The sequence below is a fragment of the Morone saxatilis genome, unplaced genomic scaffold (genome assembly GCF_004916995.1).
Source record: "Morone saxatilis isolate NCDOM2014 unplaced genomic scaffold, NCSU_SB_2.0 Contig0, whole genome shotgun sequence".
Classification (NCBI taxonomy): Eukaryota; Metazoa; Chordata; class Actinopteri; family Moronidae; genus Morone; species Morone saxatilis.
In genome coordinates, this window is record NW_023339650.1 from 15053105 (window position 1) to 15080299 (window position 27195).

Here is a 27195-nt window from a genome sequence, read left to right on the forward strand (position 1 = left end):
GTTCATGATATTCAAGGGCCATGTTAGCTTTCTTTGTCTCATTGATACTATGGATGTGGTAAGTGGGGCGTGCCCTGTATGTCAGATTTGGTGTGACACCCAGCACTCTCTTTACTTAATTACCATTGTTGGTTCCAATGGGCATTTGTGTCTGTTTTACATGCAAGGGCATCAAACACAGGCACTCTTATATATGGATTATGCCCACCCTGAAGTAGGACAGATGTGATCTAAAATTTATAGGAACCTCCAGACTCGGGGTATACTTCTGAACCAATGCGGTGACTTTTTGCGTGGCAGGATCTCCAGCTTTTGCTAGAACCAAGTTCTGGTCCGTTGGAGTTCTCTTTGAGCTTTACTACTGGACGTATTCGGTGGACTCTAGTGTCAGACACTACACTATCTGGCGATTCCTTATAACACTTACATGTTTTTTCACACAAACAACAATTTATATGATATATCTTAGAGAAGCTTCAGAAGATACTGAGAACCCAAGTGTCTTCACACATAACGCCTCAAAACCTCCATTGTGTCAGTCCATTTTCACACCGTTGGTCTCATGAGATTACGACGCAACAATTCATGGAACTTGGAGGGCTGGCAGGCTTTATTTACATTGTTACTTTGGCACAGAGCCAGGCTAAGGCTTTTTCCTCCTGTCTCTTCCCAGTTTCTCCTTTATCTAAGCCTAAGCTGTCGGCTGCTCACTTCCAGCCTTTTCATAAGCCGGTATGAGGGGTCCCTCAGATATTTCCACACTCGTCGTCGACTTCCTGTTCACCAAGACATTAAAAAAAAACTGAAACTTTCTCCACATTCGCCTGAAACAGGACAAACCACCTGACAACACAATACTTGGTGGCAGACCAACACCAGCAGAATTCACAACAGACCGGCTTCTCCTTTGAATGTGTGCCGTTCCAGTCGGATATTATCAGTGACAGGATGGCCTGGAGGAACAAACCCTGGACTGCGTGGGAGACTGATTAACCACAGTTGCACAGTCATCCAGGACTCAGAACCTGGATTTAATGGTCCCTCACAGAAAAAGACAGAAAACGGTCGACTCCCTTGCGAGACTCCGTCTGGAGGGACATGCATAGGCAGGGTGTCATCAAAACCTGCAAGTGGGAAGTGGGACTAGAGGCATGAACCAGTTGTTTGTATACACCAGAAAAAAAAAAAAAAAAATCTTGATGTCCAACCCAGTTATTAGTTCTGCAAACCACACTCTGAAGGTTATTTTGGTTTTTGGAATAGAACACTTTACTGGGCTGTTCAAAAGTGGAAAATTATCTGCAAATGTCCAGATGACTTCCAGTGCACTTTTAATATAAAAATGGTCATTAAGCTTAATAAACATCATATTAATGATTTATAGATGTAATAAATTAAAATAAATGTATAAAAACGACAAGATATTTGTTTCCATTTCTCTAAAGCTACCTTTATCCTAATAATGACACTGTGAAACTTAATGGTTATCAAGCTCATTTAATTAAGGCTTCCTCACCAGTAAAATAACCACTAATCAACAGCCCCTTAAATTAGATTTTGGGCTGGTGGTTTATCTACCATAGCTGTGGTTAATCTTTTTTCATCTCACTCGCTCTCACTAATTAGAAAGTTGCCAGCGAATTGATTGGCGGTCTTCAATTTAAAAGGTTTGATTAAATGAAGGGTTATGCCCTTAATAGATTGGTTTATTATTGATTACAAGAATTAATACATTTAGTTTACTTATTTATTAATAAAACATCAGCTACATTTATAAACCTTTGTGTCTTATTTAAAAGTGGAAACTTAAATATTTCCTTCTCTGAAGCGTTTATTATTGAACCTTGAAGTAGAGAATTTATAGTAATAGTGGTAATAGTAATTGACCATAATAAATTTTACAACTTACTAGCTTTTTCCAGAAGCTTTTCAAAACCACAAATTAGATCTTGCCCTTTGATTAGGACTGGATGCAGTCAAACTCGGAAAAAAGTCCAAATACTTATTTCATTTAAAAAACTTACAGCAAAGGAATCAGAAGTCGAATCAGAAATACTTTTAATATCCAGGGGGAATTACTTTTTGTTTACAACTTCCAGATCACATACAACATTTATACAACAACATATAAATATATTAAAACATATATATATATAATATATATAATATATCTATATACACAAGGTAACCAAACTGGTAAAATGTACAGTTTTGAAATGTGCAAAGGGCACATTTCAAATAAGATTCACAAGTAGCTTAAAAAGAGAAAAACTTGTTATTATATCTGCTTTAACCTATGTGTCGTGCCACAACATCCTGACAAGCTGTTGTTTGCAGTTTTGCCAAGTGTGAATGGCTGATGTGGAGACCTGCAGAGGAAGGTCAGGAGGGTTGACATGTACAACATAATTTCTCCTGTCGACAAGGAAATGACAACTTCTGAAGAGGCATCTCACACTTGCAGCATCTCCTGACAGAGGTGTGAAGCATTGACATGTGTATAAGATATAAACAATCCACACATTAAGATCATCAGGCATGTACACACAATACTACAGTTACTGAAACTGTCACTCTTGGTCGAAACTGGTGATAAATCTGGGGTCGTTGCCGTTCATTTGGTGCCCTAAGTGTAATTACTTTGTGTATGTAGAATATATATGAATGTATATATAAAAGTAAATATTTAAATTTCCTGTGGATCGATTAATTGTTTTCAATCGAAAAATGTTTTTATCAAACTACCTTAATCTGAATATTCACACTTTCAGCAGTAATTTGCACAAATAAAATAAAACAAAAGTGTTTTATTGTAATAATCCAAATGCTCCTCTGTGTGGCATCATTGTGGGATTGTGACAGATCACTTTCTTCCTGATGTGTCTGAACTCTGAATCTCAACATAGAAAGACAGTTTGTCAATGTGTGGAAGGATGTTTGTGGGCAAAAGTTCACTAAAACAAAAAAGGACATATTTCTTGCTGTAAAACGACCACTTTCTTTGACAGTATTTTAAGAGGAACTGGTCTTGTGCCCTCGCACTCATGTAGCAATACTTTCACTGACTCTTAGTTCCTGATACGGCACTGATGCTTTGCCCAAGCAAATAGTCCTATCTGCCCAACGGACAGAGATTACAGCACTCTTGGTTCAGTTTTGTTGGCATGAAACGTGATCCTTCATGAGCCGTTAATGTTTTGACACGACTGATTAACTAAGACTCCCCCGATTAAAGCAACGTACAGAAGGAAGTGGGATATTTGGGGGGGCTCTGCATCTGTGACAGTGTGTGAAGGGGTGGTTGAGAGGGTGGCGGGGTGGTCTCAGAGGATAGCCGTTGTCTTTCTCGGAAAAGTGAACTTGTTCTCACCCAAGAGACAGATGAGCAATGTGTTAGGGCCTTGTGGTTTATGGACAGAACACATTTCTCAGGCTGCAAGGGGCTTTCACTGGAATAAAAGAAGAAACTCTTTACTCAGAAAATAACTGACAGTTGTGCCAGTTCACGGTGGCACACATTGTAATAGTCCAAATGTCAAACTGTCAAGCAACGTGAGAAAAAGCTCTCGTTATATAAGAGGAGGTGAGATATGTCTTCCAAAAAAACAAACGTTTCAAAACATTTTCTTAAAGCAGCTACAAGGAACTGTCATTTTGTGTTAGTTCTGGCGGCCCCTGTGGATAAAGATGGTAGTTGTTTCCGCCGTCTCGTGACGTAAAGATCTTATCTGGCGCTAGCATGTGCAATTGTTCTTGAGACGAATGACAAAAAGGTGTAACTCATTTTAAATACTGTTAGCAGGATGCATTGTGATAATGTGTCTGTAAGATTAATAACTGTAACATGCCTCCTACTAAAAGATTCCAGTAACAGTAATGTGGCTGAGAAACCTAAAGTTATCAACCTTCCACGTATATAGACACACCTGTCTAGGAGGAATAAGGACGATTTTTTGTTGTTCTTTGGTCAATTCTTTTTCTCTTTGGTGATCCTGTATCAGCCATAATCTCAAAATATAAATAAATAAAACACTAAAAATAAGATTTTCTTGAAGAACAGGCACCCTGTTAGCTCCCCTGGTAGAGCTTGTGCCCCATGTATAAAGGTAGAGACCTTCAGGTTCAATTCCAACCTATAGCCCTTCGCTGGATCACTCTTTTCCTGTCAGCTATCACTATCCAATGAAGGCAATAAAAGCATTAAAATTATATATTTTTAAAATGTCTAAAGAAAAAGCCAATCTTCTCACTGATGGTCTCGTTATAGGTCATATATATAACCTTGCGACGCAGCTGATCTCGTAAGATCACAAAATCATGGGATAAATCAGCGTCATTTGAGTAAGGCTAGGTGTGACGCAGCGAGAAGACACTTTGTTAAATAACAACGGCGGCTCCCATGAGGCTAGCGTAGATGCTGCTATAGAAAAGAACGGCACTGAAGGCTTTTCCCTGTGGAAAATATGCTGTCGCTCTTCTGACTCGTTTGACTGCGCTGTATGATAGACAGATGGTTCATTCAATCACCTGCTTTTAAAAAAATACCTGCCCTTTATAGTCAGGTTATTATTAAACAGCGACTCTTTTATAACCAGTTAAAAACTCCCTTTCACCTCTTCATAGCCTCTCACTCTTTTGTGGTGTAAAATGTATCTCACAACATCAATGTGATAATGTAAGCCGCATGGTGACAACCATCCTAAAGCCCCCTGAGCGATCGGCGTCGTGAGATGTTTCTGGGAGGTGTGACCAACATCATAATTCACTTCCTCTGCCACCTTGGATGCCCTCATACAGATATATGTTCCTCTGTTAGGGGCCCATGTGTGGAGGTAACAGTGGGCCGTTGCCGTGCCTGAGGAACAGAAAGTTGTGAGACTTTTTGAAGATCAGCATACAAGAAATGATCCAACAATGCCTTATTTCCTACTGGTGCTGTACATGAGAGACCTCAGGAGCAAATCTGGAGAAGACTGAGCTTCCTAAATGGGTCAATGCAGAAAAAGTAAAAACTTATTTTAGATATCCTTAATTTGTGCATAAATGCAGGTGCAAAAAGGAAAAAGAAGAAAGGTGTAATTGCAACATGTTTCATAAGAATCATTCTTGTCTCTTGGAGTCTGCCTAGAAATATGTTTTCACTTCTGATAAATCAAATTACAATAAAATAACAATAATACATCAGCTACTACACTTTGCACCATGCATGCTTACTGCAGATATCTCCAAATGAATAATGGATAAACAGGTGTTAGTCCATTGGGTTTATTGTAATTGAGCATGGAGGTGTCTATTTCCTGCTAAGAAGACACACCTCGTCCAAGATTGTCCAAATGCTGATACATAATTTAAAAGCAAAATAAAGAGGGAACGTGGTATTGGCACATCCAGTGAGTCACACAAAGAACATACCACATTCAAAAAATGTTTCACATCCATGATTGTTAAAGGAAAAAGAGAGATAGTCCACACTTTCAAGGTCAAAATGACAAAGAATGTCAAAATGTTGCCTTCTTAAATTTTGTGTTAGTGCCTCTCTTTTTTTTTTTCTTATGCTGTTTTTGTCCACCGTGCACATCTTGGTTCGATGTGCACACTGTGCACCTTCTTTATATCAAGCATCCATACCAGTATCTAACAGGAATAAATCTCCCAGGCGATTTCCAACAATGAGAATTAAATAATTAAATACATTCACTCAGCCCCACAGAAACATGAATGTAATATGCAAACATAAACAAACTGCATTTACATCTACATTTAGTTTGTCAGATTTAGTTTGTGTGTCTGTTTCACATGATGATTAGTTTGTAATCCATATAAAAATAGAAAAAACAGAAAAACTTTGCCAAGAGGGTAAAAAAAAAAACCTCCTTTGGCTTGGTTTCTCCCTGAAAAAGGGTTCATTCGCCTGGATATCAACGTTTCCGCCTCAGCTGATGATGCAGGATGAGCGAGAGCTTCTACATCGAGGGTCACGGTGGGAGATCAGAACAATGTTGCTGCTGCCCACTGAGAAGCTGTCACTGTGACAAACAGGCAGCTCTTTCCGTGAGTGTTGCATGCTCTACAACCACATTGGAGCTGCATTCATTCATTTAAAAGAAACTGCAACAGAAGCTATGTGGCAGCACTTTCCCATTTTTACCACCTTCTCCCTCAAGGACTTTAAACACCACCCAAGATTAAACCACTTTATTTCCTCCCGTCTGCCTCCTTCACTCCCTCCTGCTCCCTTCCTTTCCCATGTCTGTTAGTGCAGTGATGCTGCAGAGGACACACCCATCCACACTCTGCTGCTTCTCTCTCTTTGACCCTGAGAAGTTCTCCAACGCACTGCTGATAGTGCTGCAGTGCCCACCCAAGAAGAGAAGCCCCCTTCACACATTAAAGCAATGACAAGAGAAGGGGGAATAAAATGAGAAAGGTTAGTGGGCTGAAAATGAATTGAAAGGATATTTCTGTTGGTCTTTTTAAAAATGGAGAGAAAAAGGGAGGAAACCTTTATTGTGGAAAGAAGGAATAATGGATCCAGAAAAGCTTTGTGAAAGGGTGATGACCAGTTGTCATTGACATCATACAATTATGTTTCTTAATGAGCCATTAACTATAGTAGAAAGAGTGTTCACAAAAGACAGAATCACATTCAGAGAATATGTCACCATGACGAACGCATAAAGGGATATTTTTGCCTCGTCTGAGAGAAACACTTCTCCATTTTCAACCTATCTTTACTGGAGCTAATCCATCCTACCTTGTTCACGTTGACTCATTACTGCTTCATAGAATAGTTCGATATTTTAGGAGAAACACTTGTTTGCTTTCTTACCGAGAGGTAGATGATAAGATTGATACCGCCAGCAGGCCATTAGATTAACTTAGCATAAAGGCTGGAAACAAGAGGAGCAACCAGCCTGGCTCTGTGAGAAGGTAAAGAAAATACCATTTACCAGCAGCAGAACACATTGATTAACACTCTCATTGTTTAGTTTAGTTCAGAAGTGTACAAAAAAGAAGAAAGAAGTTGTGTGTCGGACTATTTCTTGGCCTTCCTGGAGTCTGTTAGCTGCCTGGCAACTGGCCCATTTTAAATACAGATCACACAAATTAGATGCAACGTGTTAATTGGTGAGTTTTAGAGGTGCTGGTAGGCGGATTTTTTTCGGACAGAGCCAGACTGGCTGTTTCCGTGGCCTGTTTCCAGTCTTTATGCTAAGCTAACAGAGGTGTTCAGTACATGAGGAAACCAACACTGAATATTCAGAGTGAACTGACTATACTGAGTCTCCTTTGTCACTCACTTGTGATGTGAATTCAAGCTCTTTGTAGGTCAGTTCAGCAATAGGAGCCGGCTCTGCTCAAAACCCACCTCTACAGGCAAGCTTATAGATATCCTTGTTTTTTTTCTCATCTGTCGTGTCTCTTTTTTAATTTATCCCTCCCTTTTGTTTTATCTTCCTTTGTTTGTTTTACATGCTACTTATGTTTGTTTTTCGTGTGTTATGTTTATTTATTTGTTGTTTGGAAAGCACTTTGGATCTCTGTGTCAGAAAGGTGCTATATAAATAAAGTTTTACTTACTTACTCTTTCAGCTCTTCATTTAGTATCATTTACTACCACTTAATTCAGTCAATAGACCTTTTTCACAGGAGCTATTTTGCCATGAAATAGTAGGGTAAACACAGATGTTAACAATTATATGAAAAATGTCTATTTGGCAATGTTTTGAGCTTTGCACAGTCGAATCATAGGTGAAAAATTATTAAATATAATTAAACTAAACTTTATAACCTCCAGAATACAAACATTTTCATCGTTTGGTATAAAAACCTTAAAAACTATCACAACAATGACGACCGGCGTGTCATAATGAGTCTTACTGTTAACGGAAGCGATGACTGGGGGAAAAAAGTGACCTAAACATAGTGATTTGTAATTTACACGTCTACACGCCAACTGCAGCTGCACGCAGTAGCGCTATATGTATCGTACAGACGTAAGAATGGCACCAATTTTTTCATCCAACTCTCAAACCAAAGGCGAACGAGCGTTTTGTGGAAGTATTCCTAGTAGCTGAGCTCTTTTCAAAGAAAATAAACTGCCTCCGTGTGTGGCATTGTGTCTGTTTGTATCAAACTTTCAGATCTGAAGTGTTCTTCCCTCACTGCCTGTGTGGTGGTTGAGCATGAGAATATGTCTTTCACCGGTTTTCACATGAGAAAAGAACAAACCTTTGCAATAAGACTTCCTCTCAGCCATCCGGAGACGACGAATATGAGATAAGAGATCAAACCAGACAAAGCGGGTTGTAGAAAACAAGAGTTCTCCTTTTAATTTCTCCAGCCACAACATACTGTTCATTAACAGTACAGATCCCAATTTTAAGTTTTGATTTTGCACACATCACAGTTTAAAGTTTTCAAATGAAAAATACAACACAACTATGAAAAAAAGGACATATGCACAAATTAAAACCTATAAAAAAATATAAAAACAGTACTCTTAAATCTCATTTCAACAAGTACCATTTCAATAACAAAACATTTAATGATGCACAATATAGCAGACAAATTAAACTGAACCATTAGTTTTTTTAAATAGAAGGAAAATACATAATTTTCATCATGCAGAGGATGTAATATTAAATAACGAATCAAACAAAAATAATATATACTTCTCTATATATCTCTCTTTTAAATTGTCAAGTCAAAGCACTCCCGTCCCTTATATAGGGAAAAACAAGACATGTTTTAAAAACACCAGAGGATCCGCAATGCTTTCATTAGCTGCCATTGTCGCATGGCCTTTTATCGAAAACATTACATCTCAGCAACATCTTTTTGGCACAGAAAAAGATGTTTATAATGGCAGTAGCATTTTGCATTATAAAAGAGGGCGGAGCTGTAGCTCTTTTTCCATTATAAAATAAAAAAAAGCAACCAAAAAAAATTCTGTGCACCGAGATCAGTCAGGAGAGTGGCGGCTCCCCCCCAGCAGGGTGTGAGGCAAGCAGTTGTAGCAGCAGCTCAGTCCTACTGCAGCATGCTCTTGATAGTCTTGTTGGTTGATTCATCATTCAGATGCTTGGTTGTGTACCTGCAGGTGGGAAAAAGTATTTTAGTAATTAAATAAATGTTCAGTATTAAAAAAAGTAAAAGTATTATCACCAAAAATGAATAATCCATGAATCTTCTTATTATTTCCTCGATTAATCCATTAATTGGTTTTTCTATAAAACTGCCGGAAAATTGTGAATAGTACCCGTAATCATTTCCTATTTGCCCCAAGGTCTTAAAATGTCTTGTCTGATCAATGATCCGAAATATATTCAGTTTAATGTCCTGTATGACAAAGAAAAGCTTTAAATCCTTACATTTGAGGAGCTACAAACAGATTAATTAATTCATTTTCTGTTGATCGACTAATCAATTACTCTTTGCAGCTCTAGGAGATACTTTTAACTACTTTATATATAGTTAGTTTTGTTTATTTCTCAAATTCTTGCAAATGTTTTAAAAAAAAGATGGATAATCTGCTCTCTTTAAATCTTGAGAAAACTGTTATTTAAAAAAGGACCAGTGTGTAGGATTTAGAAGCATCTTAGCGGTGTGGTTGCAGACTGAAACTCCCTCGCTTCACCCTCCCATTCCAAGTGTGAAGGAGAAACTACGGTGGCTGCGAAACTCGAGAAAAACATCTTTATGTTATAAACAGCTTTATCTAGAGGCAATGTTTAAAGGTCATTCTAAGGTAATCAGGTGATTACACACACAATAAAAAACACTTATGTATATTATATTCCATTTTATGCAACTAGCTGATAAATGCAGTGGAGTAAAAAGTACAATATTCCACCTCAAAAAGTTAGAAATTGTAAACTCAAGTACAGACCAACTACCTCAAAACTATACCTAAATACAGTACTTGAATAAATGTACTTAGTTACTTCCCACCACTGCGTACATCTACAATATTTTGTCATCCTCCGTCAGATCAAATTTGTAACCACTCAAAGAAAATCTGTCGAGTTCGGCATGCGAGTGACCTCATGCGACTGGGTAGCGGCGGCCAGCCTCCAGCCCCGGGACGTGGAGAGAGAGAGATATGACAGAGGGATGAGAGAGGGATGAGAGAGAGATGTGAGGTCACCACAGAAACAGCCCGTCAGCTCGAGCAGCTGTGAGCGTTAGGGTACAATTTGGGGGACTGTAATGAGGACGAGGTGTCAGACGTAATCGGCCTTTCTGGAGAGGCTTCGACACCCAACCCGAATCCAGCACAGAGGGCTCGCAGCTGACCGAATCCCCCCGCCTGGACTGCACAGAGAATGAGTCACCATGCTGACGGGGGAGTGAAATAAACCGAGAGGTCTGACTGCTGCTCATGAACAGGCACCAACATCATTCAACTCACAGCATGAGCAGCCTTCTCCTCTTCAAAACCACAACTAGGGGGTTGAAAAGTGTGTTTTCTGCCAGACTGTGGCTATAATCACATTTCATGCTGGGCTGTAGGGGGGAAACACAAATTGATTTGAACATGAGCTTACCTGAGAGCATTGAGAAGGCCTTCTACACTGTTCGGGGGCTGATCTTTGAGGACTTTGATGCAGCCTTTCATCTGTGTACAAGAAACAGACTGTTAGCTTTATGTAACAAGCTGTAAAGTGAGAAAGAGGAACTAACATAACTGTACTCACATCTATTTTGGACGACTTTGCGAAGGCTCCTACAGGATGGACGTAGTCGTACAGGATGATGACTCCGACCATCACCCGGAGGCAGAAAGACACCGTCTCCTCACTGGTGAATCGGCTGCGGTACTCCCTGAAAGGACGCGATGCGTGGGGTTAGACACGTGAATGTACGACTGATGCGGCTCTAACATCGCAGCAAGTTACTCACGGTGTTTCCAACATGACTTTACACACAGTCGCCATCGTGCTTAGGCAGTCTGTCGTGTTCTCGATGGGCAGGTTCTTGTTCTGTGAGGAGGCAGAAAAAAGAAAAAGGAATGAGATGATGCTTTCACATACCTGCTCATAAGTGTTCACTGCTTTCTCCCGTCAGTCTCACCTCCGACACAAACTTTGTTGTGCCGTCACTTAATGTTTTCAGCATGGGCGTGGCATCGGCGTAGAACAGAGATATCCGATTGGCCAGTTCATTGTTGACTTCATTCTCACCCTCCGCCTGAAGATCATTAAAAATAATGACATTTTATTACAATATCCTAAATATACATCCTAAATTTAATGGACAGCAATAGTTTAAGTAGTCTTGTGAGAAGCATACAGGAAGAAAAAGGCATTGACTTTATTTATTGGATCATTAACTTATTTCCACTGCTCACTGTTGCTCTTTATGAACATTGTGAAACCGGCCTCGATTGATCTTTACAAATATAGTTCACATGTTCACAACATATAAAAAACAGGGCTTCTCAAAGTCCAGATCAAGCTAAACAGAAAATCAATCCGGGTACAAAACACTTACATTATGTAGGAACATATTTTTTACTGTTTGAGCGTTGCATATACGTTATTGAACGTGTCCACGGCAGGTTGCCGACCGCAATCGTCAGTGACGTGCAAACCCTATTGCTGATGCTACTATCAAGATGTTCTTGTCTAAATTTGCAAAGAACAGGAAAGCTGAAAAAGACAACAGATGATTAAAAAGATAAATGGAGTCCTTTGTGTTCGTACTGTAGCTACTTGACCAATATACACCTGGATCAGTGTCTTTGATCTAACAGTCACACCTTTCGTGCACAGGTTTAAGGCTCTGGTTATTCCAGTCGAACCACCATGCTGTCTTATTAGATGAGTCCTGTTTTTGTTACGGACAACTTATTGACTCAAATTGTAAGTAACAAAAAGAGTCTGAGTGTTAGAACTACACATCCTGACGCACATCGTGTGTCTCTCAGCGTCAGCGTAGATCAGTTTGTTTCATGGAAGAGGAAGTGTTGCAGACAGATAAGTGACAAATCTAAACTGCTCTAGCGAGGCTTTAAAACAGCTGGTGGTGTGGACTACTCTTTACTGTGATGAAAGATGATGAAAGATAAAAATGTATGCTTTGTCATGGGCACAGTCATAGGGCACATAAAAGCAATTTCATTAAATAAAGTCATTGTGACTGAAAAATAGTGATATAAACCACATCAGCCAACCCTGCTGCTCCTCCTGGTTCCCCGGCTGACTAACTCATCTCTCGACAAGACGCTGAAAACACCTGGCGGGTAACAAAGAACGAGGTGTCTCTTGAACAGCCTGTTCTATATTTGTCTGCATATTTAAATAATAAGAACTTCTCCCGCTTTTATTTTTTTATTTCATGAGAACACTGACAGAATATGAATAATCTTCCCAAAAATTTCAAACCGATTCATGTTTTAACAAATGATGGCATAAGAGCTCAAATACTTTTTTTTTTACCACGGGGACAGATGTGTTTCATCTCAGATGTCTGAATGATTCAGTTGCCTGAGTGGTGACCAAATTGCTGCTGCTGCTGCTGCGTGAGGCTACGAGGGAGGACGGCAGCCGGAGCGTCTTTCAGCTGTGACAGGTCCTAACGACAACTTGTCTGAGCCCATTTGCCTAATGGCATATTCTGGTTTGGAGATTAAAACTTCCTGTCAGACGGTCCAAACTAAGAGCAGTTTCAGATCATTCTGCACACACGGGAACGCTCACTATTTCCTGCACCAAAGTTCTAGATGTCCTTGAAGCCGTTGAATAAAGATGTATATCTGCTGAGGTGCCCCATGACAGATACAGGAGACTGAATGAGTCCTTGAATTTCATATCTCCAAAGCTATTGTCCGCAATCAATACAGGAAACATCCTATAAAACCCTTACAATTGTATTAAATGAGCCACTTCCTTTTTACAGCACTTAAATAAATCTATTGTTTGTTGTTTAATGTACACTGGTGGGTCTCGTGTTACACCTGTGGTTTTGGTTAATTTGGTCCACACTAATAGCACATCCCCACAGGGGTTAGGGTTAGGGTTATTTTTTGGGCACGAGGGGTCGTGCTGCTTCCCAGCATTGGACATCTCAAAGCTACGAGTGGCAAAAATGCTTCTCCCATAGACAATGAATGGAAAGCATGTAAAGCAGTGGGACTGAAGCGCCTACCATCCGTGGCCTAACAATGAACCCTCTTTCAGACTCACTTAGATCTTTTCCTCTTGCCATCTTGACGCAAAACCAGACTAACTGGATGTTAACTGTACCATGATGCTGTGCACATGCATTCGTTATGTTACTCCACTGCCTTATTCAGGCTTTTCCTTTTAAATTCTGTAGTTTGTCTTTTTTTCTTTCACACCACAAATAAACCGCACTGCAGTTTGACTGACAGATCTCACACCGGCCTAAACTAACTTAACTAAACAGGCAATCACATCTGAGTTTGTTTAAACCAAACTAAAAAGATTATATTAAGAGTTAAGAAGGTTTGGTGGATGAATATTTGTAAAAACACACTGAAAACACAAAAAAAAAAAGATAAATCTGAGGCACTGGCTACTGTTAGGGTTTTATTGCCTTAATAGATCCCAGAAGGCGGCATCTACCGTACAGACAGACCTAGAATTAGGCGTTTCAGACCCTAGAGGGTTTGGGCCACGCTACTGATTTGGGATCAGTTTCTGCCGCCACGCACTGCTGCCCCACAACTTGTGCTTCAAACTCTCTGATACTCCCCGTGGGGCTCTGACTTCATGTTGCGAGACACTTCCTGCCGCACTCTTCCTCACTCCCGGGGGCTCTAACAGTCTGTAAACTTCATTCATCAATCATGCCTTCCTACTGATACAGCCTGAACTGTGCTGGGAGTATAATGAGAACTGATGGCTTTAATCAACATCAGGTCTGAGTGAAGAAGAATCATGATGAAGCACATTTTTTGAAATTTTATCTGGGCCAGCGACATGGAAACATTGAAGGAAATACTAAATTACAGACTGCTTGGAAACTAAAATGAACATTTTTGTAGTAAAATAAACTCTCGCTGAATCTATTGATAGCTGACGTAAATGCTACTTTTGTTTGAAATTGTACACTGAGCTGAAAGACACTAAAACTCTCCGCATAGCCGAGAGAAAAAGCAGAGTCAGGTGATAATTCTCTTCCTGTGATCCAGTTTTAATATAAGATCATTGATTATAGCCACTTGGAAAAGTTGGATTGTCTGTAATCACAGCATCTTCACCACCCAGAGAGGAAAGGAACATAATGTGCTCACCGGTACGTTGTTGATCCGCATTCGGCTCAGGGTTCTCCTATAGTAGCTGAAGTCATTCTGAATGGCAGGATTTGTCATCTGCAAAAAAATAACAGAAAAGCATCTTAATACAGTGGGAGAGGGAGAGACAGGGTGAGAGTTTCTCTGCATGTCTGTATGTGGCACAGCCTGCAGCAGGACATTCAGCTCTGGATCAAACACGCCATCGTCATGACACAATGCTTTAGCCAACAAGGCAGAAACTTAGCTTTGGGGGGAAATGACATAAAAAGAACACAGATACAATTACAATTTTATTTGCTGAACTGGATTTGAATCCTCTGACACTCATCCCCCTTCACATCCACATCCCCGCTCATCCTGTCAGGAGAAATTTGTTATGTTCCCGTTACAGTCGGGCTGACAAGAGGGTGAACAATTATAGAGCTGACAAAAAAGGTATAAAAGGGTCTCATTAAGGGCGGGGCGAGGTTAGGGACAACAGAGAACAAATGTAGGCTCACTGTCTGAGATTATTTAAACGTACGGCCTCAGATAAAAGCCGCAGGAGTCGGTTAACTTCCTATAAAATATGAATCATCTGGTTTCACCGTGAAGCCAAACTGACCCCTCAAATAGAAGCCGGCCAACCAGGGAGCTTCTTTCAAACATCACCACCAGAGAGAGCTCATCATGTGGTTAATTATCCTCATTCCTGTATGAGCCTGTCACAGTCAAAGCTGCACTGGCAGCATGCTAATCCCGCTACAATAGACTGGTACTCAGTCTGTGTCCACTGTATGCACCAGGAGAGACAGGCTGCTTCGTCAGGGAGGGGCTGCACGCCGCACAGACACTTTAACTAGGTCAGAAGCCCGTGCATGGGTGTGAAAGATTGATGAATAGGCCTGGCATGCCACCTTGCACCCCCTAAATTCGTGTTTTTATCCTGCCAGTCTGGGTAGTGGGCACTAATTGGGACGTCGCAGCCAGTCGCCTGGGGGCGTTGGGTGCTTTTTTTTTAAGTTTTTGTATCTAAGGAACAAGGGTGTAGGGGAACCAGTTCACCCCCTGTCTAACCAGATGAGTGCTTACAAAATTGTGTTTTTGACAATGGGCATTCGACCGACACCCATGCTTAATTCTTGTCGTTTTCTGGGTTGCACATAGACAATGTGTGTCTGAATTCAGCCAGATAAGTTCTTGAAGTTTCCTCCCTCCATCGTTTACAAAACCTGCCACATTATGCTGAAATCGGCTCAGGACGACAACAATTTGCAGACCTCTTTCCCTGCTATAACCCTCATTAGCCATTCCACTGACATCCACTGTATTATAAACAGCAGAGCAGTAACCGGATTCTAATTAAATGCTAATCATGCGCTCACTGGCTGCAGTCTAAAATTGCACAGAGCTAAAAATCAATTCGGGGGCATCAGCAGTTTGCAGGGCGACTAAGAAGTCTGGTTTGTATCACAGGAGAAAAGTGCAAAGTTTATATCAACATCTAAAAGGTCAGTTTGGGATTTAAAAGCAGAAACCGACACTTGGGATATTGTTGGAGAAATAGACAGTCGTACTTTAAGCTCATCAAAGCGCAGTGTGAAGTGCAGGATCTCTGCAAACTGCTTGGCCAGCGCCTGCTCCCGCTCCAGATGCTGAGTGGTGTCATCGTAAGTCTCGCTGGTCAGAGCTCCCAGGAGGCTGTGCAACGCGGCCTCTGCAAGGAAAAATGAGAAAGATATCGGTGTTAGAGGAGCTGCACTGTCAGAAGGCGGGCATAAAACACATCAGCTTTTTCGTGGAAGATATATGTTGTATGTGGTCTCAGCTTTTATGCATTCTGTAAGAATCCTGATGAAGAACTTGAGCCTTGACAAACTGGATGATGTGTGTATAGTCTTCTAGGTCATCAGGTTTTTGTCATTTAAGCACCCAGTTAGCATTTGAAGCACTACATGCAAAGATGCATAGTCCATAAGAAGAAATACTTTATATAGCATGGAGAAGTGATGAATATACTGACATAATATGCAGAAAAGTTAGTCCATAAAGTACAGAGTAATCTGTAGATTATTTTCTAAATGTATTTATTATTTCCTTGTTTTGCCCAGGTGTGAGGAGTGTCTCTGTTTCAAAATATTACACATTTAATATTTGGGGGGTTTTGGCCTGTTGTCAGAAAAAACAAGCAATTGAAATACTAATTGAGCCCTGGGAACTCGTGATGGACATTTCTGACTGTTTTCATAAATTTGTTTGGTTGGCAGATTTAACAATAATACAAATAATCATTTTAGATGCAGCCCTTGATATAAGAAATATAAGAAAGCAGGGAATATGTAGTATAGCATGAATATTCTGCAAACAATCAATGAAATGACAAAATTAGGTTAAGGACTAATCAGTTATTTAAATTAAATAATTTATCAACCAATAATGTTAAACATTTGCTCAAATGTGAGGACTTGCTGTTTCTTATTATTGTAAATAAAGTTAATTGAAAAACAATTTTATTTTGCCATTTTACAGAGAACAAGAAATAATCATTAGTTTTAGCACAAATGCATAATAGTTAAATTATGGTATTCGGTATAAATTGCTACAGTCAGTTGTATCAGAGTCAGTGTTTCGGACTTAAGGCACCAAACACCTAAAGACTAAAGCTACTGTTAATCCAGGTCTGCTATTAGGTCAACTTTATTCATACAGCCCAAAATCAGCCTCTAAGGGTTTACAGTCTCTACAGCTTATAACACTTACTTTTCTCAGAAACTTGGATAAAAAGAATCCCCCCCCCCCCAAAAAAAAAAAAACACTCTAAACAGGGGAAGAAAATTAAGAAAGCTCCCGAAGAGCAACAGAGGAGGGATCCGTCTTTTACATGTAATGTGGACACGGGCAAAGAACAGCTCATGAAGTAGATCATAACCACAGTTAGATATGTGAATGGCATCCTGTGTCAGCCGGCTGAAGCGTCCTGATTAGGACAGAGACAGATAATGGGGCAGCAGTGGTGCCCAAACTGCCCAGGGCCCAGTGCCAGTCTGGGGTGCGGTGGGGGGGGATGGAGGGTCTGGGGGGGACCAAGAGGCTTTCCTGCTCAGATGCAGATGAGACATGGGACTAATTATCTCATTGGCATGAAATGGGGGGCTGGGGGAATTTCATTCAAGCAGGATTACACTCATTGTTTTGACAGTAAGTAAATACAAAGCCTGTGCCATGGCTTGACATAGCATACCCACAGACCGATAATTAAGCATGCACGAGGAGCACCGGCAGGGAAATGAGGAAAAGATTAAGTGAAATGTAGTGAACAACTTCCAAGCAAGTAGTATCATTAAGCAAACATGTCTTGTTCAAACATCCAGTTTTTTTAAAAAAAAGAAAAAGAAAAAATAGAAACCTTTAAAGCCCAGAGGGAATTTTTTTATTTTATAGATGCAGAAGTGGGTTTAGAATTTCAAGTCTCAAGACGGTGGGGATGGGCTTCAATAATGACATAACCCAGACGAGCTCAACATCTGATGCAATACGGCTGCGTTGTACCGAATGAGCACTTTACATAGATTTATTCTAAATGTACTTTACAATTCTTGTTGATTACATATGACGATGAGCATGTCAACATAACCCAGAAAAGGGCACATTCAGACAGCGGTCTACTTAAGATAATCGTGAGGGGGACTTTTTAGAAGATAGACACAGCGCTGGCAGTGCAGTGCAGTAAATTGAGCACGTTTGCCATTCGGTAATGACTCCCATCTGCTTGGGCCAGCGTTTGCAGCGAAGCGGCTGATTAAAAATGGCCTTAGTGGTGCAGGTTTTTTTTTTTTTCCCCTCTCTCCCCGCCTTCTACGTCCCAGTCAAAACAGAAGTTAAGTTGGAGAGCTGCTTTCAGGCCTTTAGAAATGAGCCACTCTAGTATGTCGGGAAGTCGGGGCAGGGCAGGGCAGGGCGGGGCGTATGTTTTCTGGATGGAGGGGGGGTTATGTCTGCTCTCATCAGGTCACGGCAGAGCAGGCAAGCAGAATGCAGGCACGTAGGCGCTTTACTCGCAGAGAGAGAGGAGGGTCAGAGGATGGCGGGACTTTAGTCTGGTTCAGACTCTGTAATGTCTAATGGACCAGACTGACTCCGAATTAGATCAGTGTTTTTTTTTTTTCAATAACAGTAAAAACCTCTAATATCGTGATTGTCATTAAGGATTCTAAGCAGGTCTGTAGCGAGAAACCAAACTTTACTGTAAATGTATATTGTTCTGTCAGGAATGTTGAATTTAAGTCAAATTTGGGTGTCAATGTCCCATGAAATTTAAGTCATTAATCAAGGAAAAATGTCAAATATTTGCTGAATTCAGCTTCTCATTTTGTAGCCATTCTCTGTTTTATATTGCTGTAAAATTAATACTTGGATGCTTTTTTTGGGACAAAACAAGCAGTCTGATAATATCACCTTGGATAGGTCAGGTAGTTTTGTACTAGAAAATCAATATTTTTCTGTCAGCAGTTAAATTTTAGTGAAATTTTGGGTGTCAGCGCAAGAATCAGTGTAGCAGTTGGAGCATAATCGTTCCAAAGCAAATTGCATAATCTCCCCTCCATATTAATATCTCCCATCCTTGGTACTCGTGCTCCGCAGATCGCTCCACCAGCCTGTTGTAAAGGACTTTCAGCTTCATGCATATCAGGACAGCAGGCTGCGGAGGCCATCATGGCCCCTGAAGCCAAGACAGTGAAATAGAGCAGCAGCAGAGGCTGGGAGGTGGCCCACTTCGTTCCTGTTATGTAACAGCCATCGCCAGCCTGCCACCGCCCATTTCTCCCATTGACTGCCTTCTCCGCGGCCACTGGGATTATGGGGTTGAGGACGTCAAGACATGGCGGGCCCCAACCCCCCTCAGCCTCAGGGTCATAAGAAGATCAGGGACGAGTAAGCCTACTCCCACCTCCCCCTGCCCCCACCATATCCATGCTAATCAAACAACCTATAGCCCCATCCTACACAGAGGTCAGTGCACAGTGCAGCGCAAGCAGCATGTTGAGAAATGCATGGCTGAGGGGGTTTTCAAAGCTTGTTTATATAAGGCTGGGGTGCATGTTGTGTGTGTGAGTGTGTGTGTGTGTCTGTCTGTGTCGCACGTCTGCTGACTTTTGCAGCTCAGCAGTCAATATTTCAGATGCACATGCAAACAATTAAGGTCATGTATGTAAGTTATGTGTATGTGGCGCCACTTTAAAAACACTATTTACATACAGGAGGTCCTCTTTCGTCCTTCATGCTTTCACGTATTGCCCTTTCATCATGCCTAAAATTATAAACTGCACAAAAATTATTGACAGCTCACGTTATTGTAACTTTTATTGGGATTATTCCGTGAAAATTGTCCCACATTATAATAATGTTGCGTTTGAGCTTGGTGAGTCTGCGAATACCGTTCCTGACACGGCACAGACAGATGCGCACCCAAGCATGAATATATCTCCCATTGGTTTGTGGAGGACCATTTTGGAGCCTTAAGTTTGCCATTATGGCCGTCACCATGTTGGGCCAGCAGTGTTGACGTAACATTACTGCTTAGTTTCGACTTGCCCACAGCAGGAAACAATGGCAGTTTCCCTGGTTCTCGTATACAGAGAAACAGTACACTAAAATACATTTCTGAAAAGATTTTAATGGCCAACACAGAAACAGATTTTTGCACTACCTCAAAACGTTTCTCAGTGAGTCCGTCCGGTGCACCACACGAAACTCAGATCAATCACAAGGAAGCCGCACCCTAAAGCATATCCTGCTTTATCTTCCATTTTATTCTAAATGGGACCATCATTTACATAATTGAGACCATGAAGCAAATGAAGACCAAGCAGGGTAATTTCTCCAAAAGGCTCAGTTCTATCAGAACACTTCTTTGCAGCCTATTAAGCTGCCCCCTACTGGCCATTAGAAACAATTCAAGTTAAAGACACTTCCATGTTGGCTTCACTTCACAGACCTGTAAGCTCTGTCCACTAATTATATGCTGTCAATGTGCGTACCTAATCTCTGCGAGAACTGATAGAACTTCTTCAGTTTCCCCACCAAGGGAACCACAGCCGCCCACGCCTGCTCCTGTAACGCCTCATCACTCGGATTCTGGATGGCCTGGAAATAGAAACACCAAAAAGACCATTGGTCTAAATCTTACAGTTGATGACTTTAAGGAAGTTCACAGTGTACAGTTTAATACAATTTCAGGCAGCCATAACAGTGTGTAGTGACTCTTATCTAGGTAAACTGCTTAAAGCCTTTTGTGGCTCCAGTCTGATAACTGTCCTCAAGCGATGTGAGTCGCTGTCAGTTGAGGGCTGAATACAAGCATGATGAATCTGTAGGTGTGGAGTTAGAGATACGTGATGTTACCAGACATCTGTAGCTCCTTGTGTTGGTTTGGGGCTGGCGGCTACTGTGGGTAATGTAGGTGCCAGTTTCAATAAGGAATAAAAAAGACAATATGCTTGGTTCTGCCGTTTGGTTCAACTGTCCATTGTGAGTCTGACAATGTTATAAGAGAACTCTTAAAAGGAAAAGTTCCTCCTCTTGAGATAGAAACAAATTTCCACTCTGTGCTCTTGAGCTTTCCATAAAAGTTTAATAATCTGCAGATTTTTGAGGTTACAGAAAGCATTTGACTGCTTCCTGTTGTTCACAAAACTACTGTTGTTCACTCTTTGTGTGAAACTACACAATGGCCAATACATATACAGTCAGAAATAGAAAGTGTGTCAGGCTTTTTTTTTTTATATAGGCCAGGGCTTTTAAAACAGACTGAGGCAAGAACTCAGAATTGAGGGTCTCTTGTAACACCTATTTTTTATTTAACCAAGAAAGATCCACTGACACAAAGTCTATTTGTAGAAGGTGATGTAGGCAAGAGGTTAAAACAGTAAAAAATATGATGCAAATTACTGAAAACAAACCTTAAATTATTATAAGAACGTCAGATCCAGTTACAGGTAAAAATCTACACTCCTCATGAGCTCATGAATGCAGCACCCCTGCAGCATGCCTTTTTTTGCACAGCAGGAAAAGGCAGCCTGCCATAACTCTGCTGCAGCTCAATATCTGTATCAGGTGTACCTCTCTGATCTCCTGCCCCGCTCCCTTGTATGCCTGCAGCTCGTCCAGGATCCCCTTAGCGTCTTTCAGCACCACGTCCACCTGGTCCCACACCTCCCGCTCTGCATCTGTTGGCTGGGCATCTGCAGAGGACAACAACAACAACAAGGTCACAACAGGACAAATCTGATTGAAATCTAATCCATTTGTATACTGGGCTTTTATGAAGTAAAAGACAGATATAGTAACTATCAAATCCTGCAATATGATAGAAAGTTTAATAGGTAACTTTCAATTATGCAAATAAAAGCTCAGTGAAATAATCTCATCTTTCCACCGCTTCCCAGTTTTGACACCACCCACTTTCTTGGCTCAGAGGAGGAAAATGGAGCAAGATAAGACAAATCAGAAGGGTTGTACATGATCTTGCAACTCTAACAACTCTGGGTATAGAGATAGTTAGTTTTTTTGGTTTGAGAGAAGCAACACTAGGAACCTTTTCCACCACCTGAAGCTACAACACCTTGCCAAGTGTGATGACTGTAAACTCCTGCTCCACAGCAGAAGAAATACCTAAAACGGCTCATATCGGCAGCTATAGTTGAGCCTTTTTACTTCATTTAGTATTTTTAATTTTGCAATGTAGTTTATTCCAACTATAAAATCATCATATTTTTTTTTTTTTTGGTGTGAGCCTCCCTGAGGTCTGATTTCAGGGTGTAACAGCATCCGGAGAATACAAATACAATGCTGAGAATGTTGTATTTTTAGAGAAAACTTTATAAAATTGAGCAGTGTTGCATAAAAGATATTTGTTAAATATATAATTGTGATGTTCTTTTAATATAAAATTCACCTAGAAACAGTGTAAGCTGGATGAGGCATTGTTTTCTCTAAAGGTATGACTGAGTCTCTGGGTTTGCCAAGTGTGAGAAGAATACAACAGTACAGGATCAAGCTGTGTTCAGGGGCCCGAGGCTACGCAGCAGCTGAACTTCAGCGCTTTATATTTGAGGAGGGGGCTCTGCTGCAACTCTGCCCTGATTGATATTCTGCACACATTCCAGGATGGAAGAGGCAGGTTGATGGAAAGAGCAGAAGCTCTAGCGGAAGATTTGGTCTTTTTTTTTTGCCGTTGGGAAGAACATAGTGTAAAAGATAAGTTGGGTGGGAGGGGAGGGTGTTCAAAAGAGTTTCAGAGTTGATCATGATATGGTAAGATATTCATGTGATCGATATCAGGAGGGGGAGCAATTACTTAAACAAAAAACAAAAAGAAAGAAACTCACTTTCAAAATCGAGGAAAAAATTGGGCTCCTGTTCCAGATCTGTGCAGGTCAAAACTTTCAGTAGGTTCCCCATGTTACGATACCTGTTGAAAAGAGAAGAAAATAAATCAATAAATGAGAAGAATGCAGCAGTAAAGTGAGCTCCACTCACTCCTGCTCTGCTTCACTGCTCTGGTGCCTGTATGAACTCAGTGGTGCCCCAGATGTGCCCACTGCTCATTGACACCAGAGTTCCCCTTGGAACCCCCTCCTGTGTCCGGGCTCTTAACAAAACAGATGTCAAACCAAAAAGTCTCCAAAAATAAAAAACTCAGTTTGAGTTTTTCTGCTTTGTTAGGTTTCTTCCCAGCAACCGCAAACATTTACAGGCAGTATGCAAAGTAATCCATTTCACAAGCCCCCACAGGGAAATCAAAATACAATCTACGTTCACCATCTACACATGAAGTAGGTAGCCGTTTGCTGCACATAGTAAAGACACGTCCAATTAAACTTTCATAAAGAAAGCCGTCATGCAGCAACATAAGAGGACTTGTTTATGAAGTTTGTTGTTTGTATGTGTATTAGACCATGTGTGCAATGCTTTCAAATGCACTTTATCATTTCTGCAGAATCACAATGGCTGCAGGAAGTGCAATGCAGTGCCTTTGTCATGGGAGCTGAAACATAACATTAATATTTAACATGCCTTAGTAATGCACATGGAGTACAGTAACAGAACCTTATATTCACTGCAAGAGCACAGTGTGTGGCACAGTCTGTATAATATCATAATACACGTATGCATGCTATGAGTCACGTTGGACCCATTTAATTCAAATTAGAGTATGACTGCAACCAATTATTGATTATAAAGCTGAAATTATCTATACAAGTAATCAGCAATTATATTCATGATTGATTCACCAATTTTAACCCAAATTCTACAGTTTCTGCTTCTCAAATGTGAGAATTTGATGCTTTTGTCAAACATGATGGTAACATTTTTATTCCGTCTTAAAAGAAAAGTAAAGTCTTTATTTTCCTCCTTTTAGTCTAACACCCATCTATCTATCCATCAGTCTAAAGTAATGTGGTGTTTTTGACAATTTCCTTCTGTAAAACCAAAAGATAATTTACAATTATATAAAAAAAACAGATAAAAGCAACACATTTTCACACAAAAAAAAAGACTAAAATCTGCCAGCATTTAGCTTCATAAATGCAATTATTAAAACTGTAAATCTTTTGTTGATCGACTTATCGTTTCAACAATCAATGAGTGAGAAATGACGCTGCACCAAAACAAAAGTAGAGCACAAACCATTTTAACAACAGTCTGCACTGCGAAGTTGATTCCCACTTTCACCAGGAAATTACTAACCAACCTACAAACCGCTGCTACAGCCCCTGTAATAACACAGTGTGCTCCTTCCTGTCAAACTTTTACACTTTTCAAAACTTTTAGATTCCATTACTGCTCAGCATGATGTATGCTGATAGCTACAGCTATATCACTGTACCTAATGCTGTTGTTGTAAATGAGACTTCAGGTGACTTCCAGGTCAAAGAGGAGGATGATGACTGAGAAAGGAAGACTGGTATGTAAGCTTTGGCAGCCACTGTGACTTCTGTGCTGAGAAATACATACTACCTTCACTCACACACACACTGTATATTCATACTCAACGTACACCTCTGCTGTGACTTGTGCAATGAGAAGTGACAGCTTTGCACAGCCCTCTCCTCTGGTGTTCCTCTCACTCCTAGAAAGCACAGAGGCGATCTTTCTCAGAAGCAAAGGTCAGCAGACATATGACAAGTCAGAGATCTGTGGCAGTTTGTAGAGAGAAACAGAGGCAGGTTCCATCAACTGAGACAGATGTAACCCTTGGTGACAGAGCGGAGAGCGCACAGGATGTACTCCGAGAGTGCGGAAAGAGGGTCGACGCAGGACAATGACGAAGTTGAACTCGGGCAGGCAGATGCCAGCTGAGATGAGTGACAGGTGAAATGCTAAAGTGAGTGAGTGAGGGCCAGTGGTGACGGAGTAAATCACGCCAACGCAGGTAATGCTGGGAGGCAGGGAGGTGCTGCGACAAAGCAAAGTACACACTCAGCAGTCACGAGCAGAGGGAGAGTGGAGACGTAGTGGTTTTAAAATGCATGAGATGCAGCAGGGGGTGAGGTGAGGTAAGGGAGGGGGGGGGAGACCTGTATTCTTGCATCTTATAAAAAAAATAGCAGTGCATCATGTTCTTACTTTAACAAAGAAGATATTTGTGATGAATGACCAGTTATTAGTACACAAAGATTTTATAAAATAGCTTCCTTGTAATCAGGTGCTCAATTAACACGCCTGGTAATAGACCTTTATGTCACAGCGAGCAGCGTCTTTAGACATCTTAATGCTTCCTCAGGTTCACTCTGTGTCACAACACTCTGAAGAGACAAAAAAAAAAATATGCTTCTGAGTAAAAGAAGAATGATTGACAAAAGTTTAATCAGCAACTATTTTTATGATCAAGTCATTTGAGTGAAAAGGGCAATGACACTGAATATTTAGAGATGTCATCTTCTTTTTCATTTTATGACTAACTGAACTGAAAACTGAATAAGCAGATTCTTCAATAATGAAAATGACTATTAGTCTATTAATAAATGCTGTCAATTAAATATTTGGAGAGCATTTCACTTTTATTTTTCATGTAGAACCAATGAAACATATTCCAGTTTATTCCTCATCATTTTGCAACCAGGACTATTTCTTTTTAACCCAGCATGAAATGCATTTTTAACTTATATTCACTTCCAAAGCCCCCTTAAAAACTGTCACTCAGTCGGCCCAGTGACCACCTGCAAAGACCCACCTGCCTTGTCCAGTCTCGTCTTATTACCCTCCACTAATGTGACCTGAATGTCTGACTGTGCCAGTGCCGGCACTCACTGGCTGTCGGAAAGCAGCACCTGATCCAGCCTCAGAAGGGATGAGAGCTGTCACTGACCTCGCCCTGCTGGATGATGTGGGCACTGCCCATCATCGCCAGGCCTCCCTCCGGTCCTCTACTGCCACCTTTCAGCCGGACACAGACCGGAGCCGGCTGGTCGGGCTAGGCTGCAGAGCTGCCAGGACTCGCAGCGCGTCAACGCAGGCACTGGCAGCCTCACAGGCCCAGTGCTGCTCCCTTGTGCTGCTTGAAATGAGGTCATTTTAAGGACGGGGATTTGGGTGGCTGCATTTCAAAGTCCAAAAGAGAATCTTCAAGTGTAGCAGAATGAGAGCAGATTAAATTTATACATTTTACAGCTTTTTATATCTTACTCTTCAACTCAAATTTCATCTGAGAGTAGATTCCATTAACATGAAGGTATAAACCAACTTTGCAGCTTATATGGACTTCTTATGATGACAACCGTCCCTTTAAAGATAAATTTAAAACAATATGTTACTGTGGGTAACTGGGTGCTTAATGATAGCGTAGTAAGAGAGAAGTAGGAGGATGAAGTGCTGGCTGAGAGGATACAGATACTGTATCAGTGAGAGAGATTGAGGAATTGTAAGCCCCCCCCACCTCAGTGGCTGTAGTAGTACCCAGGAGTGCTGGCATGTCCTGGGCACCACAGAGAGCCCGACGACAGCCTTGTTGTTGTTTTGAACCCCCCCACTGAGCCATCGCGTGCTCTCAGCAAGGGAGGGAGGGCTGCTTCTAAGGCCAGGGGCAGAATCTGACAAGCAGGAGCCCGCGCAGCTCTCCTATTGGCTGAGCGGATCTACCCAACAGCTCACTGTATCCATGGAGTCAAAAAAAATGTGGTCCCATTGAAAACATTGCAGCAGCCAATCAGAGGCGAGCTCTGGGTGAAGAGCGAGTACAGTAGTAGTAGGACTTGAAAGCACATGAATATATTAATACAGATGAGGTAATGCGCCAAAAACAGCGGATTAGTCCGGGAGTGAAGTAAACTGGAGACGATGGAGAAATATTTAATTCCACTACTGAGCACTTACTGATTTAATGTGATTTGATTTTTTTTTTCCTGTGCAGCTCAGCAATTTTTTATTTTTTATTTTTTTTAAATGGGGAAAAAAAAGCAAAATCCAATCATATAATAATGTTTATTAACTATTCTATTCTAGCTAAATTTGCTGCTGCACTTTGTCACTTTGCTATAATTGAAAATGTATCAATAAAATGCCCAAATTTTGGAAATATATACTCGGTAAAAACACAACATCCCAAATATTTGCAGATGATGCAGAGAGGTTGAGGCTCATTTTGGTTGAAGATACCAAAACAGTGCCACGCCCATGCAGCAGCCTGACCTCTGGATGGCACTGCCTTTGAACGTCTCCTCAGCCCTGTGCCTCCCCGTTAATAAGCACACACCGAGAAGCAGGGCACAGCTGAAACCGAGCACTGCGGCAATGTCCTACAAAAACAGCTCGGGGGCTGATGGCTAGCTAATGTAAGGGAGGGATAGTGCTGACATTCCACTACTCGGCTGCAGCATGAGGATCCACGTGCCCTGCTGCTTTACTATGGAAGAAAAACAACGCCCTCCCCCCTCCCCGACACGGCGTGG

General features: G+C 41.0%; 1 protein-coding gene across 1 annotated transcript in view; it reads right to left on the minus strand.

Moving 5' to 3' along the window:
* Positions 1-8307: 8307 nt before the first annotated feature.
* fam49bb (family with sequence similarity 49 member Bb) overlaps positions 8308-27195 on the minus strand; it is a gene marked incomplete in the record, with an annotated part of 29577 nt that continues 10689 nt past the window's right edge. The window contains 10 exon segments of the mRNA XM_035652786.1: positions 8308-9097; positions 10551-10621; positions 10701-10827; positions 10906-10985; positions 11077-11193; positions 14264-14341; positions 15823-15962; positions 20284-20389; positions 21365-21486; positions 22633-22715. Coding sequence (XP_035508679.1) covers positions 9034-9097; positions 10551-10621; positions 10701-10827; positions 10906-10985; positions 11077-11193; positions 14264-14341; positions 15823-15962; positions 20284-20389; positions 21365-21486; positions 22633-22705 — 978 coding nt within the window.